The 22551-nt window shown below is 49.2% G+C and overlaps 2 protein-coding genes across 2 annotated transcripts; both read left to right on the top strand.

Moving 5' to 3' along the window:
- Nucleotides 1-1235: 1235 nt before the first annotated feature.
- On the top strand, nucleotides 1236-14906 carry polr2a (RNA polymerase II subunit A). Its single transcript, XM_086024027.1, has 28 exons — nucleotides 1236-1591; nucleotides 2164-2296; nucleotides 2373-2509; nucleotides 2591-2764; nucleotides 2856-3137; nucleotides 4660-4821; nucleotides 4899-5119; nucleotides 5195-5327; nucleotides 5406-5530; nucleotides 6208-6418; nucleotides 6529-6738; nucleotides 6846-7014; nucleotides 7108-7202; nucleotides 7272-7475; nucleotides 7561-7783; nucleotides 8509-8692; nucleotides 8769-8940; nucleotides 9021-9126; nucleotides 9255-9460; nucleotides 9589-9852; nucleotides 10154-10361; nucleotides 10452-10552; nucleotides 10627-10914; nucleotides 11044-11247; nucleotides 11327-11513; nucleotides 11587-11700; nucleotides 12027-12176; nucleotides 12258-14906. Exons 1-28 carry the CDS (start codon nucleotides 1505-1507, stop codon nucleotides 13406-13408), a joined length of 5901 nt encoding a protein of 1966 aa, XP_085880153.1. The 5' UTR covers nucleotides 1236-1504; the 3' UTR covers nucleotides 13409-14906.
- A 1652-nt stretch (nucleotides 14907-16558) lies between these two features.
- Nucleotides 16559-22462, top strand: capgb (capping protein (actin filament), gelsolin-like b). The gene is made up of 9 exons (XM_086024041.1): nucleotides 16559-16696; nucleotides 18549-18742; nucleotides 18818-18972; nucleotides 19848-20009; nucleotides 20774-20923; nucleotides 21058-21144; nucleotides 21221-21353; nucleotides 21672-21763; nucleotides 22229-22462. Exons 2-9 carry the CDS (start codon nucleotides 18550-18552, stop codon nucleotides 22292-22294), a joined length of 1038 nt encoding a protein of 345 aa, XP_085880167.1. The 5' UTR covers nucleotides 16559-16696; nucleotide 18549; the 3' UTR covers nucleotides 22295-22462.
- Nucleotides 22463-22551: the final 89 nt, after the last annotated feature.

The raw sequence follows: 22551 nt of genomic DNA, 5'->3' as shown, positions 1-22551 counted from the left end.
GGAAAGCTAATTCCACAACGTAACAGTTCCCGCAAGAAAAGGAGTTATAAGACAAAAGCCAAAATAGCCGAGAAACATTCGAGGCCCATGCTAAAACAAAACACAAAAAGGAGTAATCGCCTTGAGGCTAACACTCAATAGCGTTTGAACTAGCCAGTTAAAATACTTACGCTTAATGCAATACTTACATTTATTCAACAATTCCAGTCAGGCGATTAAATGTCGAAGGTGAAACAGAGGAGACATTTTGCTGGCCGACAGTTTCTTCGCCGTCGGTAACAGTTTTCAAAACGTAGGCCTGCGACCAATTCATTCGTATTCTTTTTTTTTTTTAAATGTATCAAAAAAACGGTCGCGTGCGACCTTGAGTCTAATTAACACAGTGAGTACGATTTTAACATTGGCAGTCAAAATACAGCCGCGTGAAAACAAGTGGAAAACAACGAAGGCTTCCCCGGATTTTCCTACTCGGCATGCCGCCTGTCCAATGCAGCGTCGGGCCTTTACATTCAGGCGAGTCCGAGGCTTTTGACAAAGTCCCATGGATCCCAAAGTGCCGATGATGGAAATCCCAAACGTCGACGTTGATGGAAAAAAAATCGAAAACTATTAGTCCAATACACGGTGTTTTGTTGTAACAATACACTGTGATTCGACAATAAGCCTCTGTTAATTACACTATTGAACAGGCCTCAAGCGCGAGGCTCCTTTCTTAGCAGCCAGGCTCACCCACAGCGAGACGAAGCGGAGAACAGACTTTTTTTTTTTTTTTGCTTTGAGGGAAGAAATCCACATCGGCTATCCTCGGCAAACATCGGAAACGGGGCGGGTTTTGTTGAAATGATTATAAGAAGGCCGAAATCTCGACCGCGATTGGACAAACATTTCTTCCCACTTCACATTAACGAGAAAACGTACCAATCGGGTGAAGAGCATTTACCATTCGCACATTCCAACGTTTGTCATACGTAGCCCTGCGTAATCGGTCGAGAGCTGGCCAATAATAATGGATTTTGAGCAAACCAACGCCCGCCTTTTTTTGTGATTGGCTGGCAAACGAATCGTGTCTCTCCATTGGCTCTAGGTGAGAGAAAATAATTTATTCAAAGGACTGACAAGCGCGACCAATGAACATTCTCTTACACCGACGAAAGTCCCACCCACCGGAGTGTCAGACCCTGCCTTGTTGACTGGGCAGCCCCGTAGCAAGGGCTCAGTCTATATAACGGCTCGTCGGGCGTTCAGCAGCTCAGAAGCGCTTCGAGCGCACCACGGTGTAGATCGAAAACGGGGAAGGGGTATGTTAGTCGTCTCCTAACCCGGCTTAAAAGCACGTTGAGCTCGTTTCGAAAAGGCGACTGACATCAGAGGTCCCTGGGATACCGCCACCGGAGACTTTCCGGTCGCCGTTGGTGGCCTGCTCGGGACCGTGGTGAATACGTAGCGGCTGTTCCTGCTCACAAAGCGACGTGTCGAGGAAGGACGCGTCTTTTGAATAGACAGGATGCACGGACCGCCCTCCGGCGACAGCGCATGCCCCTTGCGCACGATCAAGAGAGTTCAGTTCGGCATCATCAGCCCTGATGAGCTTGTAGGTCTTCTGTCGGGGGGACGGGGGAGATTTGTATTTCTGCATTGACAAATCATACACACGCCTTCCCCGATCTCGCGACTCACGTTGTACTTTGACGTTTGTGGCAAAGGCGCGAGTTACACTGAACAATGCTAGCCGTTAGCTTAGCCTAGCTCGCTGGTTCCCGGCTTGGGCTCGGGCTAACGAGCGAGCATGTTCGAGGAAGTTTACAAACTTGAAGCACAACACTTTCAGTCTGAAATATTCATGTGATCTCTTGCAATAGTTTCTTTTGCCACGAATGAACACAGTACGCGAGATGTTTGACTCTTTTTGTTTTGCTTGTGGTCGCATTGTAACGAATGGAGTAATACCAATCATCATAAATAAAAGTACATTGAATAAAGTCACTTATGCATTTTTTTTCTGATACTCAAATTGATAGCTGTGCAATAACTACCAAGCTATTTCATGAAAAATGACTGCATGTGACTAAGGTTGCACAGATGGGTAGAGGGCTAAGTGGTGCTTCTAAGAATTTATTGGTGACGTGTGAAGATCTGGCACTGATTCCACACGTTGTCTTTTAGAAACGAATGTCGGTAACAGAAGGGGGCATCAAATACCCCGAAACGACAGAAGGTGGTCGTCCAAAACTTGGTGGCCTTATGGACCCGAGACAAGGGGTCATCGAGCGAAGTGGAAGATGCCAGACGTGTGCAGGTACCATGTTGTAATGGCGTCGTAACATACTTGGAGTGGACGACACTTGCCCGACATTGCCTTTGCTCTTTTTCAGGCAACATGACCGAGTGTCCGGGACACTTTGGCCACATTGAACTGGCTAAGCCCGTCTTCCACGTCGGCTTTATTTCCAAGATCATGAAGGTTATGCGTTGCGTCTGCTTCTTTTGCTCCAAGCTACTCGTGGATGCGGTAAGTATGCCTCGCGTCGCGTTTTAATAGTACTTGAGCGCGAATGGTTTGTCAATTTTGGACAAACATTTCTCTCGACAGAACAATCCAAAGATCAAAGACATCCTTGCCAAATCCAAAGGGCAACCCAGAAAGCGCTTGACGCACGTGTATGAGCTGTGCAAAGGCAAAAATATCTGTGAAGGAGGCGAGGAGATGGACAACAAATTCGGGATGGAGCAGCAGGACACAGAGGAGGACATCACGAAGGAGAAGGTATTTGTCCGCTGCACATGGGTTGATCAAAGAAAATGCTAAATCACCTGCAGGCGAAGTGAAATGACGGAATCTTTGTTGCTCTGTGCAGGGACACGGCGGCTGCGGGCGCTACCAGCCTCGCATCAGACGCTCTGGCCTGGAGCTGTACGCCGAGTGGAAGCACGTCAACGAGGACTCGCAGGAGAAGAAGATCCTGCTCAGCCCCGAGCGCGTGCACGAGATCTTCAAGCGCATCTCGGATGAGGAGGACATCATCTTGGGCATGGATCCCAAGTTTGCGCGACCCGAATGGATGATCGTCACCGTGCTGCCCGTGCCGCCGCTGGCTGTCAGGCCCGCTGTCGTCATGCAGGGCTCCGCTCGCAACCAGGTGAGACTGTTTGGACGGCGAACCCTCGCCAGGAGAAAAAAGGAAAAAATTGCCTGTATTCAGTGCTTCAATCCGAAATGACAGACACACACACACACGCGCACTTTGGGCCCGACTATGGTTTGTTTTAAGGCCGATGCAGATATTTGCCAGAAAAAAATTCTGATAACTGATTTATCGTCCGGTTTGCTAAAAAAAAAATTAAATGAATAAAATAAACTTCTTTTTCGGTCCTTTTAAGCGTGCACTAATAAAGATATGAACTACGGACAGAAAATGTCACTCTTTTACAATAACTTGTGAAAAATCCACAAAAATTGGACGACTTCTTTTGGGGGAAGGATGGAATGTTTGAATGTCATTATCTTTGTCATATGTTGTAATGTGTTAAAAATAATAATACAAATTGGACGATTTTAAAAGATCTAATATTGTCCGGGCCCTAATATACCAAAGTTTTGGCCTAATTTAGAAATATAAAAGCAACGTTTTTTTATCGCATTTACAAAGCAGACAAGCAGTTCTCCAACTGTTTACATCAAGTAGCACCTAAACGATATCCTCAGCTCTCCAAGTGCCGTCATTATGACCAATATTAGGCCGTATCATTCCTAAATATTCAAAGCAGAGGTTGCATTCCTGAAAAAATATAAAAATGGTGTAAGATGGTGTCGCATTCTGCACAGCATTTCATGATCTATTAACGTTAAATTAAAATGTATTAACCCATGAAGGCCTCAAGCGCCTTTCTCAACAGCTCCCCAAAACCGTCGGTCGCCTTTGGAATTACCCTTGAAAACCCGAAGTTCTCCCAGAAAGTCAACACTTACAAAATGATTAATATTTCAGCCCCTGTAGCAGACAGAAACATCATTCCAAAAGAATAAAAGAGCTTAGCCATGTGGCTTTCACACTGGCAGAATATATTATCGAAGATGTAAAAATAACGTGTCAGTGCAAGAGAAGCACTATTTTAATTTTAAAAAATCGAGTGGTGATTACCCTCCTCTATTCTGTTACGAAGACGTCAATATCGTCATTGTCTACAAACCATATCATATCACGTTGGACTGGTTGTGCGCGTTGGCTATTTAGCATTGCCGTTACTTATCAGAGCTCCCGGCGATCGACGGCGTCCGCCATTAGCCTACCTAAGGCTCGAAAAAATTTCCACGGCATCCTCCGCGGTCTCGCGACACCGCCACGTGTATTCTGATGCATTCAATTGGCTAAGAGATGGAGAATTGGATTAAAAAAAGGACACTGACGTATCCGCTGTTCAGGCTTTAAAGGTAGAATGACGCAACAGCGGCTCTAGTGGTAGAAACGCGGTTACGCGCTCCCGTCCTTAATGGGTTAAATCCAACTGAAGTGCACTTAATCGGCAGATGAAAGAACCATCTGAATTTTATTCAGCCGGAATCGACACGGGGCTCCAAAAAATCCATCGTGGGTCACGCCATGGTTCCAATGACAGTGAAATAAGCTCGGTGGTACGATGTCAACGTCTTGTGTCCCGCAGGACGACCTGACGCACAAGTTGGCCGACATTGTCAAAATCAACAACCAGCTGAGGCGAAACGAGCAGAGTGGCGCGGCAGCTCACGTGATCGCAGAGGACGTCAAGTTGCTCCAGTTCCACGTGGCCACCATGGTGGACAACGAGCTGCCAGGCTTGCCCAGGGTACGTCCGCGCACCTTTCCAAAATGGTGCACATTGGAAGCCTTTTCACATGTTTGTCCGCCGCCAACCTCTCTCAGGCAATGCAAAAGTCCGGCCGCCCTCTCAAATCCATCAAGCAGCGTCTGAAGGGCAAAGAAGGCCGAGTCCGAGGCAACCTGATGGGCAAACGTGTCGACTTCTCGGCGCGAACCGTCATCACCCCGGATCCGAATCTCCAAATCGACCAAGTGGGCGTCCCGCGATCCATCGCCGCCAACATGACATTCCCGGAAATTGTCACGCCCTTCAACAACGACAGGCAAGAAGAGACCATTTCCCCGGTGGACAATTGTGAAGCGAAGTCATTTGACGCTGTTTGTGTACTTGTCGTTAGACTGCAAGAGCTCGTGCGGCGAGGCAACAGCCAGTACCCCGGAGCCAAATACATCATCCGTGACAACGGCGACAGAATTGACCTGCGATTTCACCCCAAACCAAGTGACCTTCATTTGCAGATTGGCTACAAGGTGAGCTTGGAGTGGCGTCCAGAACCGTACGCTTCGTCCGGGACTCGCCGACTGACCGCGAGCGCCGCTTTCTCGTAGGTGGAGAGACACATGTGTGACGGTGACATCATCATCTTCAACCGGCAGCCCACGCTGCATAAAATGTCCATGATGGGCCACAGGGTTCGAATTCTGCCCTGGTCCACATTCCGACTCAACCTCAGGTATCACATTTTTCGGCTTCTTTCAGGGCCCGCCCGATTACCGATGCCATTATCAATAATCAAGGAGGCCGATTGGGGAGATTTGAAGTAGATCATCATTTTGAGCAAAAGGGAAACTATCGGCGTCCGAAAGCCCAAAACAAACCTCCAACTCTTCCCGACTGTATCGTTTTCTCCAGTCAACGGTTCTCCCAAAAACCACACAAATGTCCAACTTTCACTTGAAATTCAAACCAAAACAAAAGGTGCAGAGCGTTGCCGGGGTCAGCAGCATCTCTTGTTAAGTTGAACTGAGAAGGTCAAGAAACAGTTCCCTGAAAGTTCATGCCGTTTTAAGGGTTGGGTCCAACAACAAGCTCATATATTATTCTGTAACGTCAAAGCTACAAATGACCGCACATGGTCAAATCTGTATTGCACAAGATTTGATACGTAAAACTTTAAAGCCCATAAATGAAAACGTCTCCAAAATATGATGTGCTCGAAAAGAGAGTGTTTTTAAATGGGCGGCCAAAATACATTTGGGGACACACAAGGGCCTCTCTCGGGTCATTGCTGTTGACCAGTGTCATCTAGTATCGGTGATTTTTTTGTTGTTGTTGTTTTTGCCCTTTGTTGAGGGTTGACTCTACTTTTGACAATTGGTGTTCTGACGTGAAAGTCGCCTTTCCTTCCAGCGTCACCACCCCTTACAATGCCGACTTTGACGGCGACGAGATGAACCTCCACCTGCCGCAGTCCCTCGAGACGAGAGCCGAGATCCAAGAGCTGGCCATGGTGCCGCGCATGATCGTCACGCCCCAGTCCAACAGGCCCGTCATGGGCATCGTGCAGGACACGCTCACGGCCGTGCGCAAATTCACCAAGAGGGACGTCTTCTTGGAGCGGGTGCGGAGTCGGCGCGGCGTCGGCGCGGCAGACTCGCCTTGGCTCGGGCCTTTCACACAATCGCTCACGCTCCTCCTCCTCCTCCTCCTCCTCCTCCTCCTCCACCGCAGGGCGAAGTCATGAACCTGCTCATGTTCCTCTCCACCTGGGACGGGAAGGTGCCCCAGCCGGCCATCCTCAAGCCGCGTCCGCTGTGGACCGGCAAGCAGATCTTCAGCCTGATCATCCCGGGACACATCAACGTCATCCGCACGCACAGCACCCACCCGGACGACGAAGACAGCGGCCCTTATAAGCACATCTCGCCCGGCGACACCAAGGTCTTTGGACTCACCGTTTGCAAGTCAAAGAGGAGGGGGGGCGGGGGGGGGAATACAATCATAATAACGTGCGCAAGCAGGCTGACGTGTGAGCGTTTGCCTTTTAGGTTATCGTGGAAAACGGCGAGTTGATCATGGGCATCCTGTGTAAGAAGTCTCTGGGAACGTCAGCTGGGTCCCTCGTCCACATTTCCTACCTGGAGATGGGACACGACGTCACCAGACTGTTCTACTCCAACATCCAGACAGTGGTCAACAACTGGCTGCTCATCGAAGGCAAGGCCCCCAAAACATGTTTTTTAAAAAACACACTGCCGCAACTTCCGAGACACGCTAGGCATCAACGCCAAAGATTGTTTTCCCCCTCAGGCCATTCCATCGGTATCGGCGACTCCATCGCTGATGCCAAGACTTACCTCGACATCCAGAACACCATCAAGAAAGCCAAACAGGATGTGATAGAAGTAAGCGGGCGGCATTTTGTGACACCCGGCCGTGACACTTTGTGACACTTTTGACCTCGCGCCCGCCAGGTCATCGAGAAGGCCCACAACAACGAGCTGGAGCCGACCCCCGGCAACACGCTGAGGCAGACCTTTGAGAACCAGGTCAATCGGATCCTCAACGACGCCCGTGACAAAACGGGCTCCTCCGCTCAGAAGTCTCTGTCCGAGTACAATAACTTCAAGTCCATGGTGGTGGCCGGGTCCAAGGGCTCCAAGATTAACATCTCGCAGGTAGGGAGGCCCCCCCGCCGCGGGCACTTGACGGGCCAAAGGCTTGGACCCCGTTCCGGAAACTCAATAGGAGCCGTTCTGGCAGGTTATCGCCGTGGTGGGGCAGCAGAACGTGGAGGGCAAACGAATCCCGTTTGGCTTCAAACACCGCACGCTGCCTCACTTCATCAAGGACGATTACGGGCCCGAGAGCAGAGGCTTTGTGGAGAACTCCTACCTGGCTGGCCTGACGCCCACAGAATTCTTCTTCCACGCCATGGGAGGCCGAGAGGGTCTGATCGACACGGCCGTCAAGACTGCTGAGACCGGTAAGCCGGACCTGCGCGCGGGGAAAGACAACAAGCTTGCTTCACTTCGCTCGACTTTATTTGATAAATTAGCGGTGGCGAAAGCGTCCCTACTGTGAAAAGTAGCGATACTTTCACGCCGTATCCCAATGTCATAGTATCGATACTACGGTGCGCAGCCTGCTGCCCGGCAGTCAGGGGAGGCCCGGTGCCACCCCATTTGCACATTTGACTGCTGGATGGCCAGGAGGCTCAAACCAGCCCGTATACAAATATTTATGCCTTTCTTCGGTATTTGTCTTTTTTTTATTATCCCCGTGGTATCGAATATTTACTGGGGTGTCGTGACAACCATGAAAAAAATAAGTACTATTTTTTTATTTACAGGGTTTTGCCGAACCTTTCAAATTGTTTCAAGGAATTGAATCATGAATCACTACTCTAGGTGGCATTCAAATCTCATGTAAACAAATGATAACCAGGATTTTATTATTGTGATCTCAAAATAAATGAACATTCCTCAAATAAATAATTTATCGACTGACTCTCGTGGCAACAATGTGCGATGTGGCTTTAGTCAGATGCTCGACATTTTGGGACTTGAGCAACTTTGGACAACATGGGACATTGGGAACAAAGTTGTCGGAACTCTGTTTTTTAAAAAAAAAAAAAATAAATTGCAATTTGATTATCGTCCAAACTTCAGCCTGACTGCACACTGCTGCCTACCCGCCGTGCACTTCCAGGTTACATCCAGCGGCGTCTGATCAAGTCCATGGAGTCTGTGATGGTCAAGTACGACGGCACGGTGCGAAACTCCATCAACCAGGTGGTGCAGCTGCGTTACGGCGAGGACGGCCTGGCGGGAGAGAACGTCGAGTTCCAAAACATGGCCACGCTCAAGCCCTCGAACAAAGCCTTTGAAAAGAAGTACGGCCGGCTTGTCTCCGCCCGCGCTTGATTTTCCCGGAGGACGAGTCAACGGAATGTTGTCCCGTCTGTCCAGGTTCAAGTTTGACTGCACCAACGAGCGAGCGCTGAGGCGGACGCTGCAGGAGGACGTGGTGAAAGACGTGATGACCAACGCCCACGTGCAAGGCACACTGGAGAGGGAGTTTGACAAGATGAAGGAGGACCGGGAGAACCTGCGAACTATTTTCCCGACCGGCGACAGCAAGGTGCGGCGCTTTGTCGTCCCGCTCCGCCCTCTCGTCCTTTCCTGACACTCACCGGCTGCGATTCCCCTCCCGCCCTCCAGGTGGTGCTGCCGTGCAACTTGGCGAGAATGATTTGGAACGCTCAGAAGATCTTCCGCATCAACACTCGGACTCCGACCGACCTCAATCCAATTCGGGTTGTCGAAGGTTAGTTGTGAGGTCGTTTGTTTTCTGTCGTTCGCGACGTGGCCGGACTTGGGCCAAGACGAAATGACCGGCGGGACGTTGTAGAAAGTTGAAGGGTCGGACCGGAGACTTATCGGAGACGTGTTCAGGTGTTCAGGAGCTGAGCAAGAAGCTGGTGATTGTGAACGGCGAAGACCGGCTCAGCAGGCAGGCCCAAGAGAACGCCACGCTTCTCTTCAACATCCACCTGCGCTCCACACTCTGCTCCAAGCGCATGACGGAAGAGTTCCGGCTCACCACCGAGGCTTTCGACTGGCTGCTGGGAGAGATCGAGACCAAGTTCAACCATTCCATTGTGAGTTCGCCATTGTGATCCGAGACCCAAAGATTTGCCGCGGTTTTTATTTTTCCTTTTGACTCGAATAACCTCGGCATTGCTCGGATTTGTCGTGTCTAGTCATTGATCTTCCTCTCCCCCGCCAGGCCCACCCGGGCGAAATGGTTGGCGCTCTGGCTGCTCAGTCTCTCGGGGAACCGGCCACCCAGATGACCTTGAACACTTTCCACTACGCCGGCGTGTCGGCCAAGAACGTGACACTCGGCGTGCCCCGTCTGAAGGAGTTGATCAACATTTCCAAGAAGCCCAAAACGCCCTCGCTGACCGTCTTCCTGCTGGGCCAGGCCGCCAGGGACGCCGAGAGGGCCAAGGACATCCTCTGCCGCCTGGAGCACACCACGCTGAGAAAGGTGAACAGATCGGAGCGCTCGCGGCAGTCGTGGCCGTGACCGGGGGAAAGCCGTCAAATGTTCTGCCTGTAATTCGGAACATAAACGTTATTTGAGTCATGGTTTTTTTTTTCAAGCAATCGCTCCATTGGTCAGTCATCGGAATTGTATTCTGCCAAATAGTCCTCCAAAATATCATTCGGGCCCTCGTTTTTTTCCCCCCGCTATTGGCGGCTTGTGTTTTTTTTTTCAGTTATTCCGACTTCAGCGCCTGCGGAAGTGACACCCCCCCCCCCCCCCTGAAATGAACATTTTGTTTCAGGTGACTGCCAACACCGCCATCTACTACGACCCCAACCCCCAGAACACGGTGGTGGCCGAGGACCAGGAGTGGGTGAACGTCTACTACGAGATGCCGGATTTCGACGTGACGCGCATTTCCCCGTGGCTGCTGCGCATCGAACTGGACCGCAAGCACATGACCGATCGCAAGTTGACCATGGAGCAGATCGCCGAGAAGATCAACGCAGGTGCGCTTGCGCCTTTGCTCGAGCTGTTTTGAACAATGGCGGCCCGCCGTTAACGCCCACCCCACCCCACCCCACCCCACCCCCTCCAAGGTTTCGGAGACGACCTGAACTGCATCTTCAATGACGACAACGCAGAGAAGCTGGTTTTGCGGATCCGAATCATGAAGAGCGACGAGAACAAGTTCCAAGAGGTGAGGGCGAGTCTCCCGGCCGCCGGCGCCCTCTAGTGGCAATATTCACCCGGGGTGACTTTCTTCCGGGCTAGGACGAAGAGGTCGTGGACAAAATGGACGACGACGTCTTCCTGAGGTGCATCGAGTCCAACATGCTGACGGACATGACGCTGCAAGGCATCGAGCAGATCAGCAAGGTGTACATGCACCTGCCCCAGACGGACAACAAGAAGAAGATCATCATCACGGAGGACGGCGAGTTCAAGGCGCTGCAGGAGTGGATCCTCGAGACGGACGGCGTCAGCCTCATGAGGGTCCTGAGCGAGAAGGACGTCGACCCCGTCAGGACCACGTCCAACGACATCGTGGAGATCTTCACGGTACGCAAGCAGTGGAGTCCGATGCAATTGGCAAATGCCGATTCATTGATTTGCTTTTGTTGGGCTGCTATGTGGTTTTGAAAAAGTGGTGTCGCCCCGTTTGCAATTTTGCGTCCCGCTGCAATGAAGGTGCTGGGAATCGAGGCTGTGCGGAAGGCCCTGGAGAGGGAGCTGTACCACGTCATCTCCTTCGACGGCTCCTACGTCAACTACCGCCACTTGGCCCTGCTGTGCGACACCATGACGTGCCGCGGTCACCTGATGGCCATCACGCGGCACGGCATCAACCGGCAGGACACGGGGCCGCTCATGAAGTGCTCCTTCGAGGAGACGGTGAGCGCGCGCCGCCGTCCGTCCGTCCGTCCGTCCGCCCGCAAATGGCCGCCTAACGCCCGTCCCGCCCTCGCCTCAGGTGGATGTGCTGATGGAGGCGTCGTCCCACGGAGAAAGCGATCCGATGAAGGGCGTGTCGGAGAACATCATGCTGGGCCAGCTGGCCCCTGCCGGGACAGGCTGCTTTGACCTGCTCCTGGATGCGGAAAAGTGCAAGTACGGCATGGAGATCCCGACAAACATACCTGGCATCAGCGTCGCCGGGCGTAAGTGGAGATGATTCGGGGAGCCTTTCTTTGGTTTTGCCACACCTGTCTGATGGCGCCGTTCTACTTTTAGCCACCGGAATGTTCTTCAGCTCCGTGCCGAGTCCCATGAGTGGCCGCTCCCCCGCCATGACCCCTTGGAACACTGGAGCGACGCCGGCCCACGGCGCCTGGTCGCCCAGCGTCGGTGAGTGGATGCCTCCGCCGCATGTCCACATACTCGCAAATTCACCCGCCGGTTGAATTTTGGGGGCCGAAACGTTTGCCGTTTTGCGCTTTCCCTGGAAGCGGCAGGGCTGCTTTTATATTAGGCGGGGCCGCAATCTTGCGACAGCTTGGCAGCAAAGGAGTAGGGCCGATTTTGAAAAATAATCCAATTGCGTTGTTTTTTTTGATTGAGATTGCAGTTTCACATACGCTTATTTTGTTCAAGGTCCTCTTCACACGTGTTTTTCAAGCAACAAATTCATATCCGGGTCGGCTATATTTTGCGACTTTGCGTTTGTCGTCCAGGAAGCGGCATGACTCCCGGGGCGGCCGGCTTCTCCCCGAGTGCAGCGTCGGACGCCAGCGGCTTCTCTCCAGGTTATTCCCCGGCTTGGTCGCCCACTCCTGGGTCGCCCGGATCACCCGGACCCGCCAGCCCTTACATCCCATCCCCGGGTTAGTCAAACTGGAAAGTTAGCGCTGGAATGAGCAGCGGAAATGCCAATGACAAAGCGTAACCATCCCTTTCCTTTGCAGGTGGCGCCATGTCACCCAACTACTCGCCCACGTCGCCCGCCTACGAGCCCCGCTCCCCGGGCGGCTACACCCCCCAGAGCCCAGGCTACTCGCCAACGTCGCCTTCCTATTCCCCGACGTCGCCGTCTTACTCGCCCACCAGCCCCAATTACAGCCCGACATCTCCCTCCTACTCCCCCACATCGCCCAGTTACTCCCCCACGTCTCCCTCGTACTCCCCCACGTCGCCTTCGTACTCCCCGACGTCCCCCTCCTATTCGCCCACCTCTCCCTCCTACTCGCCGACGTCGCCCAGCTACAGTCCCACTTCGCCCAGCTACAGTCCCACTTCGCCCAGCTATAGCCCGACGTCGCCAAGCTACTCGCCCACCTCTCCTTCTTACTCGCCCACCTCCCCTTCTTACTCGCCCACCTCCCCATCATATTCCCCCACCTCACCGTCTTACTCCCCCACCTCTCCCTCCTACTCGCCAACGAGCCCCAGCTACAGCCCCACGTCGCCCAATTACACGCCCACCTCACCCAGCTACTCCCCGACATCCCCCTCCTACTCTCCCACGTCCCCCTCCTACTCCCCAACCTCCCCCAACTACACACCGACCAGCCCAAACTATTCCCCCACCTCCCCCTCATACTCTCCGACCTCACCGTCCTACTCACCCTCCAGTCCGCGCTACACCCCACAGTCGCCCACCTACACGCCCAGCTCGCCCTCATACAGCCCCAGCTCCCCCTCTTACTCGCCCACCTCACCTAAATACACCCCAACCTCCCCCTCGTACAGTCCCAGCTCGCCAGAGTACACCCCCACGTCGCCCAAGTACTCCCCAACGTCACCCAAGTACTCCCCCACCTCGCCCAAGTACTCCCCAACATCCCCCACTTACTCTCCGACGACACCCAAATACAGCCCCACCTCGCCCACCTACTCCCCCACCTCCCCGACTTACACGCCCACCAGCCCCAAATACTCCCCCACCTCCCCGACGTACTCGCCGACGTCACCCAAGTACTCGCCGACGTCGCCCACGTACTCGCCCACCAGCCCCAAAGGCTCCACGTACAGCCCCACCTCGCCCGGATACAGCCCGACCTCGCCCACCTACAGCCCGGCCATCAGCCCTGACGACAGTGACGAGGAGAACAACTGAGGTGCTGTGGAGAAGAAGCGCTTGAGGGCACACCACGCCTGCAAGCCCCTCACCTCTTTCACCATATGACCACTTTGTCCTGCATTCGCTTCCCCGAATAGTTCAAACTATTATTTGAAAGAAACTGCTTTGCCTGTTGGGGGGGGGGAACGGGTGTGCTGCCGTTTTCAGTTTTATAATAGTCCCCCCAACCAGGCAAAACCGGCAAGGTGACAAGGAAAAGAAGAGCCGGCTCGTTTTTTTTTTTTTTTTTTCTTTTAACTTTATAGTTCACTGCATCCAACCCCTGAAATGTTGGGCGTTAAGCAGTTCTGGAAAGGCGAACGATTTTCCAAAAGCCTTTTTCAGAACAAGGATTGTAAATTGCTCCGGCGATGAATGGAGGAACGGTTCACAGTCCACCCCACACCCCCTTTTTTTTTGTTTTTTTTTGTTTACGGCTTGTATGGCACGGAAGCGAGACCGCCTGACCGTGCATCACGCATCCTCCCTGCTTTGTCTTCCACACCCCAAAGACTGAATGATGTCTTCAAAGGCCACCAGCACCCTCCCATCCTGGCATCTTGGAGGCTTTTGCATCAAAGGCAAAAAAAAAAAAAAAAAAAGACAGTTATTCCCTTAACGCTGGGAATTATTTTTTTGTCTTTAATTTTGACATGAAGAAGAAATGGGCGGTGTTTTGGGCATCATTTGCATGGGGGGGGGGTAATTAATATGTTAATCCAACTGTTAGGTTGAAATATTTCCATATTCCTGCGGGGTCTTGCTAATGTTTGCCCTGTTTTTGTTCAAATCATTTTGACTATTCCATTTATTTAAAGACGGAAGGTTTAACTACTATTCTGTGTGAATATAATTTTTGTCTTTTTGCCTTTTTCGCTCAATTGCTTTTGTTGACTCAAGTTCATATGGATAAAGACACATATACACCTTAAGTCTCCAAACCTTAAGTCTCCAAAGTCGGGGCCCTACATGGTGAGCATCGGTCCTCTTCTCGTGTTCGTTTTAAGCAGCCACAAGATAAGTGGCTTCAATATGACTGTTTTTCCAGATATTGTCTCGTTCATTTAACAAGGTTGACTTCCTTACCTTTTCCGCTCTTCAATGTTATTTTTCTTAGCGGTGTCTGGATTCTGTCTGCGCTGACAGGGAATCCTGAAAAGAATAAATGTAAGCGGTGATTATTGTTGCTTCCTTCTCGCAAACATTTTTGAGGATGGCACCTGGTTTTTCGTAATGAAGCAGGGTGTTTTTTTGTTTTTGTTTTGCACTTGGTAAACTTGTGTGTCCTCTTAACTTGCCTTGTCAGGGGCACTTTGTCCGGTCTGTTCAGAAACATTAGCTTGTACGAATGAGCATCCGAGGGCAAGACAGGGTTTCATGCAGACAAAAGAAGGAAGTAAATGTACGGCTACATAGAAATAATTTCACAATCTCATTGTGTTGTTCTCTGTTCTGTTTTTGACTTGGGGAAAAAAAATAAAAGTTTTACAACAAATGCGTATGTTTTTTTTTTTTCTTTTGGTCTCAGCTGTTTGATCCAAGAATATTTGTACAGTACTACAACATGAGCTTGTTGGGACAATTTTGCATTTGGCTACTGGCTAAAATAATTTCTAACCAATATCTACGTCACATCCACAAATTCGCTCTTGCAAATAAGGGAAACTGGTAAACGCCGAATATTTTAAAATATGTATTTTTATAACTGGAAAAAACCCCATCAGCATTAGCTGATTAGCTCCTAAGAAAACAACTGCGTGTTGCACCTGCATATCACACAAGAGGACGCTGTTCCCTTGCGCACAAAGAAATTGTTTCGTGAGTGAAATAACTTTTTCTCAAAGCTCATTATGGGTCGAAGTATTACATTACACGTAATAAAGCACAAAACAAGTGTACTGTATTACCATGTGTGGTATGCTAGCTGGGCGGCACGGTGGTCGACTGGTTAGCACGTCCGCCTCACAGTTCAGAGGTCATGGGTTTGATCCCGGCCCCGGCCTCCCTGTGTGGAGTTTGCATGTTCTCCCCGTGCCTGCGTGGGTTTTCTCCGGGCACTCCGGTTTCCTCCCACATTCCAAAAACATGCATGGTAAGTTGATTGGACTCTCTAAATTGCCCCTAGGTGTGATTGTGAGTGCGGATGTTTGTCTCTGTGTGCCCTGCGATTGGCTGGCAACCGATTCTGGGTGTCCCCCGCCTACTGCCCGAAGACAGCCGGGATAGGCTCCCGCACGCCCCGCGACCCTTGTGAGGAGAAGCGGTATAGATAATGGATGGATGGTATGCTAGCTGTCCCAGGATGCAATGCGATACATCAGCGTACACGCCTACTACTACTAAAATAAAACTGTTTATAGCGGTTCAATCATCACATATTACAATTACCTGTCATTACATTAAAAATAAAACAATTAACATCCCCAGTTTGAGGGTGTGTAATTTTGTACATGCCGTCACATTAATGTAGAAAAGCTTTGAAAATGACATATCGTCGCGGCCACAAATCATATTTTTGGAAGACAAAAAAAAAAGTATTTTCTATGCTGATACTGTTACAAAAACTTCAACCAGATGGGTGAACAAGTAAGCGCAACGATAGACCCCGTTTAAAAAAAAAAGACCCGAACTGAACAGCTTGTTTTTTCTTCCAAAAAATGACTTGGGCAATTACACTGCATGTGGCCGATGATATATATGTGTATGTATATGTGCGTATGTTGGGGGCTTGTTAATGCAATGATTTTCATTTAAACTGAAACATTACGCCCGTCAATGATGCCAGCACCATCTTGCGTGACTGAACACGTTGAAGGCTGAGTCACATATAGGCTAATCTCAACCTGCACAAGTATTCGGGTATTTACACTTTATCTGGCGAGGTGTTACTGCAGCTCTGACACAGTAGTCACAGTAACCTAACTCATTATCATCATCAGGGTTTGATGTGTCAAATGCCATATTTTGAATCGGTTAATAGTAAAAAAAAAAATGACGTCACTTTAACAGTCACCTCAAATAGCATCTGAATCAATCTCTGTTCAATACAGTCGAAACAAACCACAAGCCCCCATGCTTGCCTCAATTCAATCACATTCGCGTTATTTGTGTTTGGGGAGGGGGGGGGGGGTCTGGGTTGGGCTGACACTGGCAGGAACTATGTGGTCTATTACGTGTGCGTCAGTGTGTGTGAGAGAGAAAGAATTTGTGTGTTTGGAACACAACCACTCTTTTTTCCACTCCTTGCCTGTTTGTTCCCGAAGTTCAGCTACTTTCCTGTCCAAGGTAAGTCTTCAACCTTACTCCTCCAACTACTCAGTGTTGGATACTTCATTTCCTTGTTTGCTCACCACACACTTTCGTCCTTAAGTGTTCCGATAATACGATGACAATAGTCAAGACATTTGACTGCACTTATCGCTCGATCGACTTCCTTAAAGTGAGGGCGGGGGAAGCTGCTCACAACTGCAGTGATTGCCAACAATTTTTTTTTCCAACTCACTCTTTTCATTTCATTTACACGAAAATGATTGTTTACTACAATGTGTCTTTTACTCAGTGATGTATAGTGATTGCGCAAGAGCAATGGATAAAAGTATTGCACAAACATTAACAGCTAAGTGTCGATCGCTGCTGTTTTCATAAATTTATCATCTCACAATGTACATCGATAATCATGCCCAATGAACCTACGGCTGTCGCTTTCTGTAGGCATAAAAAAAAAAACAGGTTACAGATGACATTCAATCATTTTCAACAAAAATTACACGATGCTGAAATACTTCCTGTTTCGTTCTTCTTTCAAATTTCCACCGCCTCAAAATGTGCCAGCATTTAGAAGTCGACGGTGGAATTAGACCCAATACAAACGAGCCTTAGACCAAAACAGTTAACTATTGAAAAAAAAAAAAAAAATCTACAAAATGGCAAACCTGATACACGCAATTGATTGGGGTTGACAGTATTTCATTCCCTCACCTACTGTAAAAAGAGTCTGTAAGGAATTTGGATCGAGAGGCGGTACCGATAATGGAATTGTAATTGCTAAATGTTCATCAATTCCTTTGCCTTCAGATAGCATTCACACTTACACTCACACACACACACACCACATGATGCACAGTTATGTTATGTTATGTTATGATGGAGCCATTTCAAAATAAGGCCGTAACAAAACAAACAATGTGTAAAAAGCCAAGCGTTCTGAATACTTTCCTGAATGCGCTGAAGCTTGGGAAACACTAGTGAACTAAATAGTGAGGCTCACGGAAGACATAAGGCCGCCGTGCCGCTATCCAGGAACCCGACTCTACCGCAACTCCATCCTCCCCCCGCTTGCACCCCAGCTAGGCTTTCAGCACACCGGCTTCAGTTACCTCCCACTCACACTGTAAAAAGCAAGTTAGGACAGGTGAGCACAAAACTCCTCGCCGGCCGGGATCACTCGGTCCGACTCTCCGTTCAGGATGGAGCCCGAGTCGGACATCATGGCACCGGGCCACGTCGTCCAGTTGAGTGCATCTTGCTCTTCTGCAAGGGTTCGAACTCGTGTCTTGTGTTTTCGGGGCCTTTTGTGTTTGAGCGTTGATATTGCCTCGGCGGAAGCGTGCCCTTTGGCCTGCCACCAACTACAACAAGGCTAATTGGCACTCCCAGCCCTCGTCGATCTCTTAGGGTGCAGCAGCCCGCCGCCTCCGCCGAAGTCGGCAGGCTGCCGACTTCCCTTACGGCGCCGGTGTTTGCGTGCATGCTCCACCCTTGTTGTCCTCATATTTATTCAAGCTTCTGCGGCAACCCGATAAGGAGCCATATCACCCGGCGACAGCGTCTTGATGATCTTTCTGCGCCACGTAAGCAGAAAGTTATGAGTCATCGTTGACTGCAGGCTTTCCCAACCTTTATGGAGCCAGGCCACATATTTCACATCCCACAGCACAAGCAGCAAATATCACAGAAGGCACTCGATATACATACTGAAAAGGGAGTATTTTTGTTGACTGGAGCAAACCGGCTATTTGTAGGCAAAGATTAAGATATCATGTCAACCCTTTGAAACGTCAACCAAAGAGCTCGAGAAGGGAAGTCATGATCTGATTGTGACCATTGTGACCATCCGCCTCTTTATCCCTTGGTGCAGCATGCTCCCCTTACAGGCCGCAGCGGGTCAGTTCGGTCCAGAGGTCCGGGTGGCGGGCCTGCGCGTGTGGAGGGTGGAGAAGATGAAGGCGGTCCCACTGCCTGCCTCCGAGGTGGGGGTGTTCTACAACGGCGACTCGTATTTGGTGCTAGAGAACCGCGGCGAACTGGGAACCGACCTTCACATGTGGATAGGTGAGACCCGACACGTGCGCGGGCCCACGAAGGAGCTCGGTTCCGATCCGGGATGTGTTCTGCATCAAAACCCAGGCGAGAAGTCGTCGCACGACGAGCAGGTGGCGTGTGCCATGCTGGCCATCCAACTTGACAACTTCCTGGGCGGAGACCCCGTTCAGCACAGGCAGGCCCAGGGCTACGAGTCCCCAGAGTTCATGACGCTCTTCCCCAGAGGTGTCAGCTACAAGGTCTGGCCTTCAGCACCACACCAGTCACTTACATCACAATTTGGAGCAAATGGACCGTCCATTTGACCAGGTTTGATCTTTTCAAGAAAGCCAAGCCGCCATCAACTTGGATGACATGGATTGACATGCCATATGTTTTTGCTGTCTGGCACAACCCTTTTACAGATTGTCAGCCGCCCATAACAACTTACATTTCAGTTGCTGAATAAAACCTTTGGCCGAATGAACAAATAGAATGCTTCGTTTCATTTGAAGGCTTATTTAATTCTAGTCTTGGTCTCAGTATAGTTGCAGGCTTGCAAATCAACGCGAAAGTTAGAGAGTTAAAGAGTTTTTGGTCAAGAGTCCATGCTGTTTGTGTTAGCTGCTATGCTAGCTGGTCAAGAACAAACTTAGCTTTATAACGAAAGATCAAATCTTTGTATTTTTCTGATAATATGCGTAGCATTGGTTTGAGGGACACTCCATTATGGTTGAAAAATATGAAAAACAAAAGAGAGGACTTACCTTAGCTCTACGCATGGTCAGAGCAATTCGCTTGAGATAAGGCAATAACTAAATAGCATAACGTGATCTTTGAACAATTACAAGGAAGACGTAGCAACACATTACTACCAAAGAGCTGATTTAGAACTTGTTTTATCGGCCATATTTGATATGCGCATTGGTTATCCAGCGGGCGGTCAAGAGCTTTTGAACGACAGATATCAAGGAGTCACCTGTACGACAGCTACGGTTACAACTATAATATACAAAACAAGGTCATGTTTCTGAATTTTGTGCATGGATTATTTGAAATGTCACTCTCCTCCAATTGTGGAATGACCCATATACACAAAAGCATTTTATTTTTCAAGTGGAGCATCTCTTCACAGGACGGAGGGGTGGAGTCGGGCTTCAGGAGGCCTCAGGGCGCAGCGACGGCGGTGCAGCGCTTGTACCAGATTAAAGGCAAACGCAACATCCGTGCTAAGGAGGTGGAGCTGTCCTGGAAGAGCTTCAACAAGGGCGACTGCTTCATCTTGGACCTTGGAGAGGTGAGGAGCACAAGTGACAAATAGCAAACCGAACAGATACGGTACAAAATGCCCCCCAAAAAACAACAACAAAAAACCCGCCCGATTCAACCCTTTAATTTAATTAAAAGTGAAACAAAAAACAACAACATAAAAGCACAGACTATGACATATACCTACCGGTAAGTACAAAGGTAAAGATGAGTTTTTACTGTCACTTATGCAAACATACTTATTAATAAATTAGCAAAATGAAAAAGAAATATGCTAATATGCAAACAAGCTAGCTAGCATTGGCCGGAACTGAAAAAATACACCAAAGCTGTCATGAAACGAGAAATTCTCAAAAGTTGCTATGCTAAGATCAAAGGTCATCATCGTCCACGAAAAGTCATATTGGTACAAGAAACGTCATTGTGGAGTGAAAAACAACAATAATAAAATATATAAAAACCCAAAAATGCACCTTACCTGCATGTGTTTCTTCAAATTCGACTTTGGAACGCTCCAAGCTGGTGATTGTTCTTGCGCCCCTTCCTCACCTTCCGCCTTAGATCGCAATCAGTCAAACATCTCAAGTGTGGTTGACTTTCCCTCTTTCCATTCAAGCCTTTTAACGTCGCGTCGCCATCTCCGAAGTTGAAGGAAAAAAAACAAAAAACAAGCCTATGTTGACAAAACCTAGGGCTACAAAGTACTGTGTTCAAACGTAGGAAGGAACAGTAAAAAGTTGTTTGAGAAGAAACAATACGAGAGTTAAGCGCCCGCCCAATCCCGGCCCGCAGGTCATTGTGTCCTGGATCGGATCGCAGGCCAATGTCTTTGAGAAACAGAAGGTGCGGGAGATCGCCTCGCTGATTCGGGACGCAGACAGACACGGCAAAGCGCGCATCCTGGACTCCGGCGAGGGGGAGGAGCCAGACGAAATGGTGAAGGTAAAACCAGGCCTTTCCAATCTTGGGCTACAACTTTTGGGGAAGGTGGCGGCGGGAGTGGCTTTGCATCGCCAATCCCCTCTGGAAACAATTTGGTGGGGGACAGTCCAGGAAACGGCACGTTTTCCGAACAGGTTTTGGGACCGAGGCCGGAGCTGGCCGAAAGCACGCCGGAGGAGGACAGGAAAGCAGACGCCTCCAATGCAGCCTCCCTCTACAAGGTCGCCGGCAGGACGCGCTTTTATTTTGGCCTCAAGTTTCCAAACACCGCCGTCACCGCCGTACCTCTTTTTCCAGGTGTCCGACGCCACCGGCTCCATGTCGTTGACCAAAGTCGAGGGTAAGAGCCCGTTTGCCAAGGAGCTGCTGCTTCGTGATGACTGTTTCATTCTGGACAACGGCGCCAACGGGAAGATTTTTGTGTGGAAAGGTGAGTGCTTGGAAGTTGAGCGGGGGCGCGCTTCAAAATGCCCACATTTGGGGTTTTTTTTTTTTGCAAACGGCTTTGATTGGAAAGGCCGTTCAAAGTTACACCAAAAACATTCATGGGCCAATCATAAAAAAAAAAAATTGTTTGGATTTCACATTTTCTCAGCGACTATTTGGAAAATAATTTGAGAAAAATGTGTTTGCAGAAAAACAAAGGTAGGCCTGCCCCCCCTCGCATTTGTGTCACTGTGGGGTCATTATATTCAATATAGCATGTACTGTAAAAAAATAAACGAACAGTAAATACACTATCTGGCAGGAGTCGGGGCCAACGCCAAGGAGAAGCAGGTGGCCCTGCAGATGGCGGACAAGTTCATCGAGCAAATGAATTACCCCAGGATGAAAACACAGGTGCAGCACACCGCCATCATTTTCCTCCAGCTCCTACTGTTTTCAAGTTTTCATTGTGTGTGGCGTCCTTATCACCTATGCCTGCAGTTCCCTTTTTTTTTTTTTTTTTACGATCACTTTCACACATAGGTGGCAAAAGGACTCACACTCTGTATTTAAGTAGAAATACAGATAAAAGACCTGGAGAGAAAGGAGAAGTACTGATTAAACTCCGGCACTTACATAATTTGGAAAAAAAAAAAAAAAGCACAGACTCGAAAATGTACTTAAGAGCAAAAGTGAAGGGGAAAAAAATGGGAAAATAGACGATTACATAGACAGAAAAAAATGGGCTTCCGACTATGCTTAGTCGGACCATTTTTTGAAGATATATATTTATATATAGGGTAATGCAAAATGATGCCTAATTTATAATACGTGAAAAGAAAAAAAAAATCTACTCAGCTCTCTGTTGTTTTGCTTCAGGTGGAGATCCTGCCACAGGGGAAGGAGACCGTCATGTTCAAGCAGTTTTTCAAGAGCTGGAACTAATGAAAGTGGAAAAATCACATCTTTAGAAAAACAAACATTTTTTTTTACGCATTGACTGAAATGTACAAAATACAATATGTAAGGTGCAGACCATTTGTAGGCTTGTGATCACTTTTATAAATGGAACATGATTCTTCTATGTATAAATAAAAAAAATACAAAAAGAAAGTGAGGTTTTATTTCATATTTTTTACACCCACACATACATATACGTGTGCTCAAAGTCGTCGTGAGATGGCTCCAGCTCACATGCAACC

This window comes from Filicampus tigris, chromosome 2 (assembly GCF_054856515.1).
Source record: "Filicampus tigris isolate MCC_2025a chromosome 2, RoL_Ftig_1.0, whole genome shotgun sequence".
Taxonomy (NCBI): domain Eukaryota; kingdom Metazoa; phylum Chordata; class Actinopteri; order Syngnathiformes; family Syngnathidae; genus Filicampus; species Filicampus tigris.
This window is presented reverse-complemented; position numbering and strand designations above follow the sequence as displayed.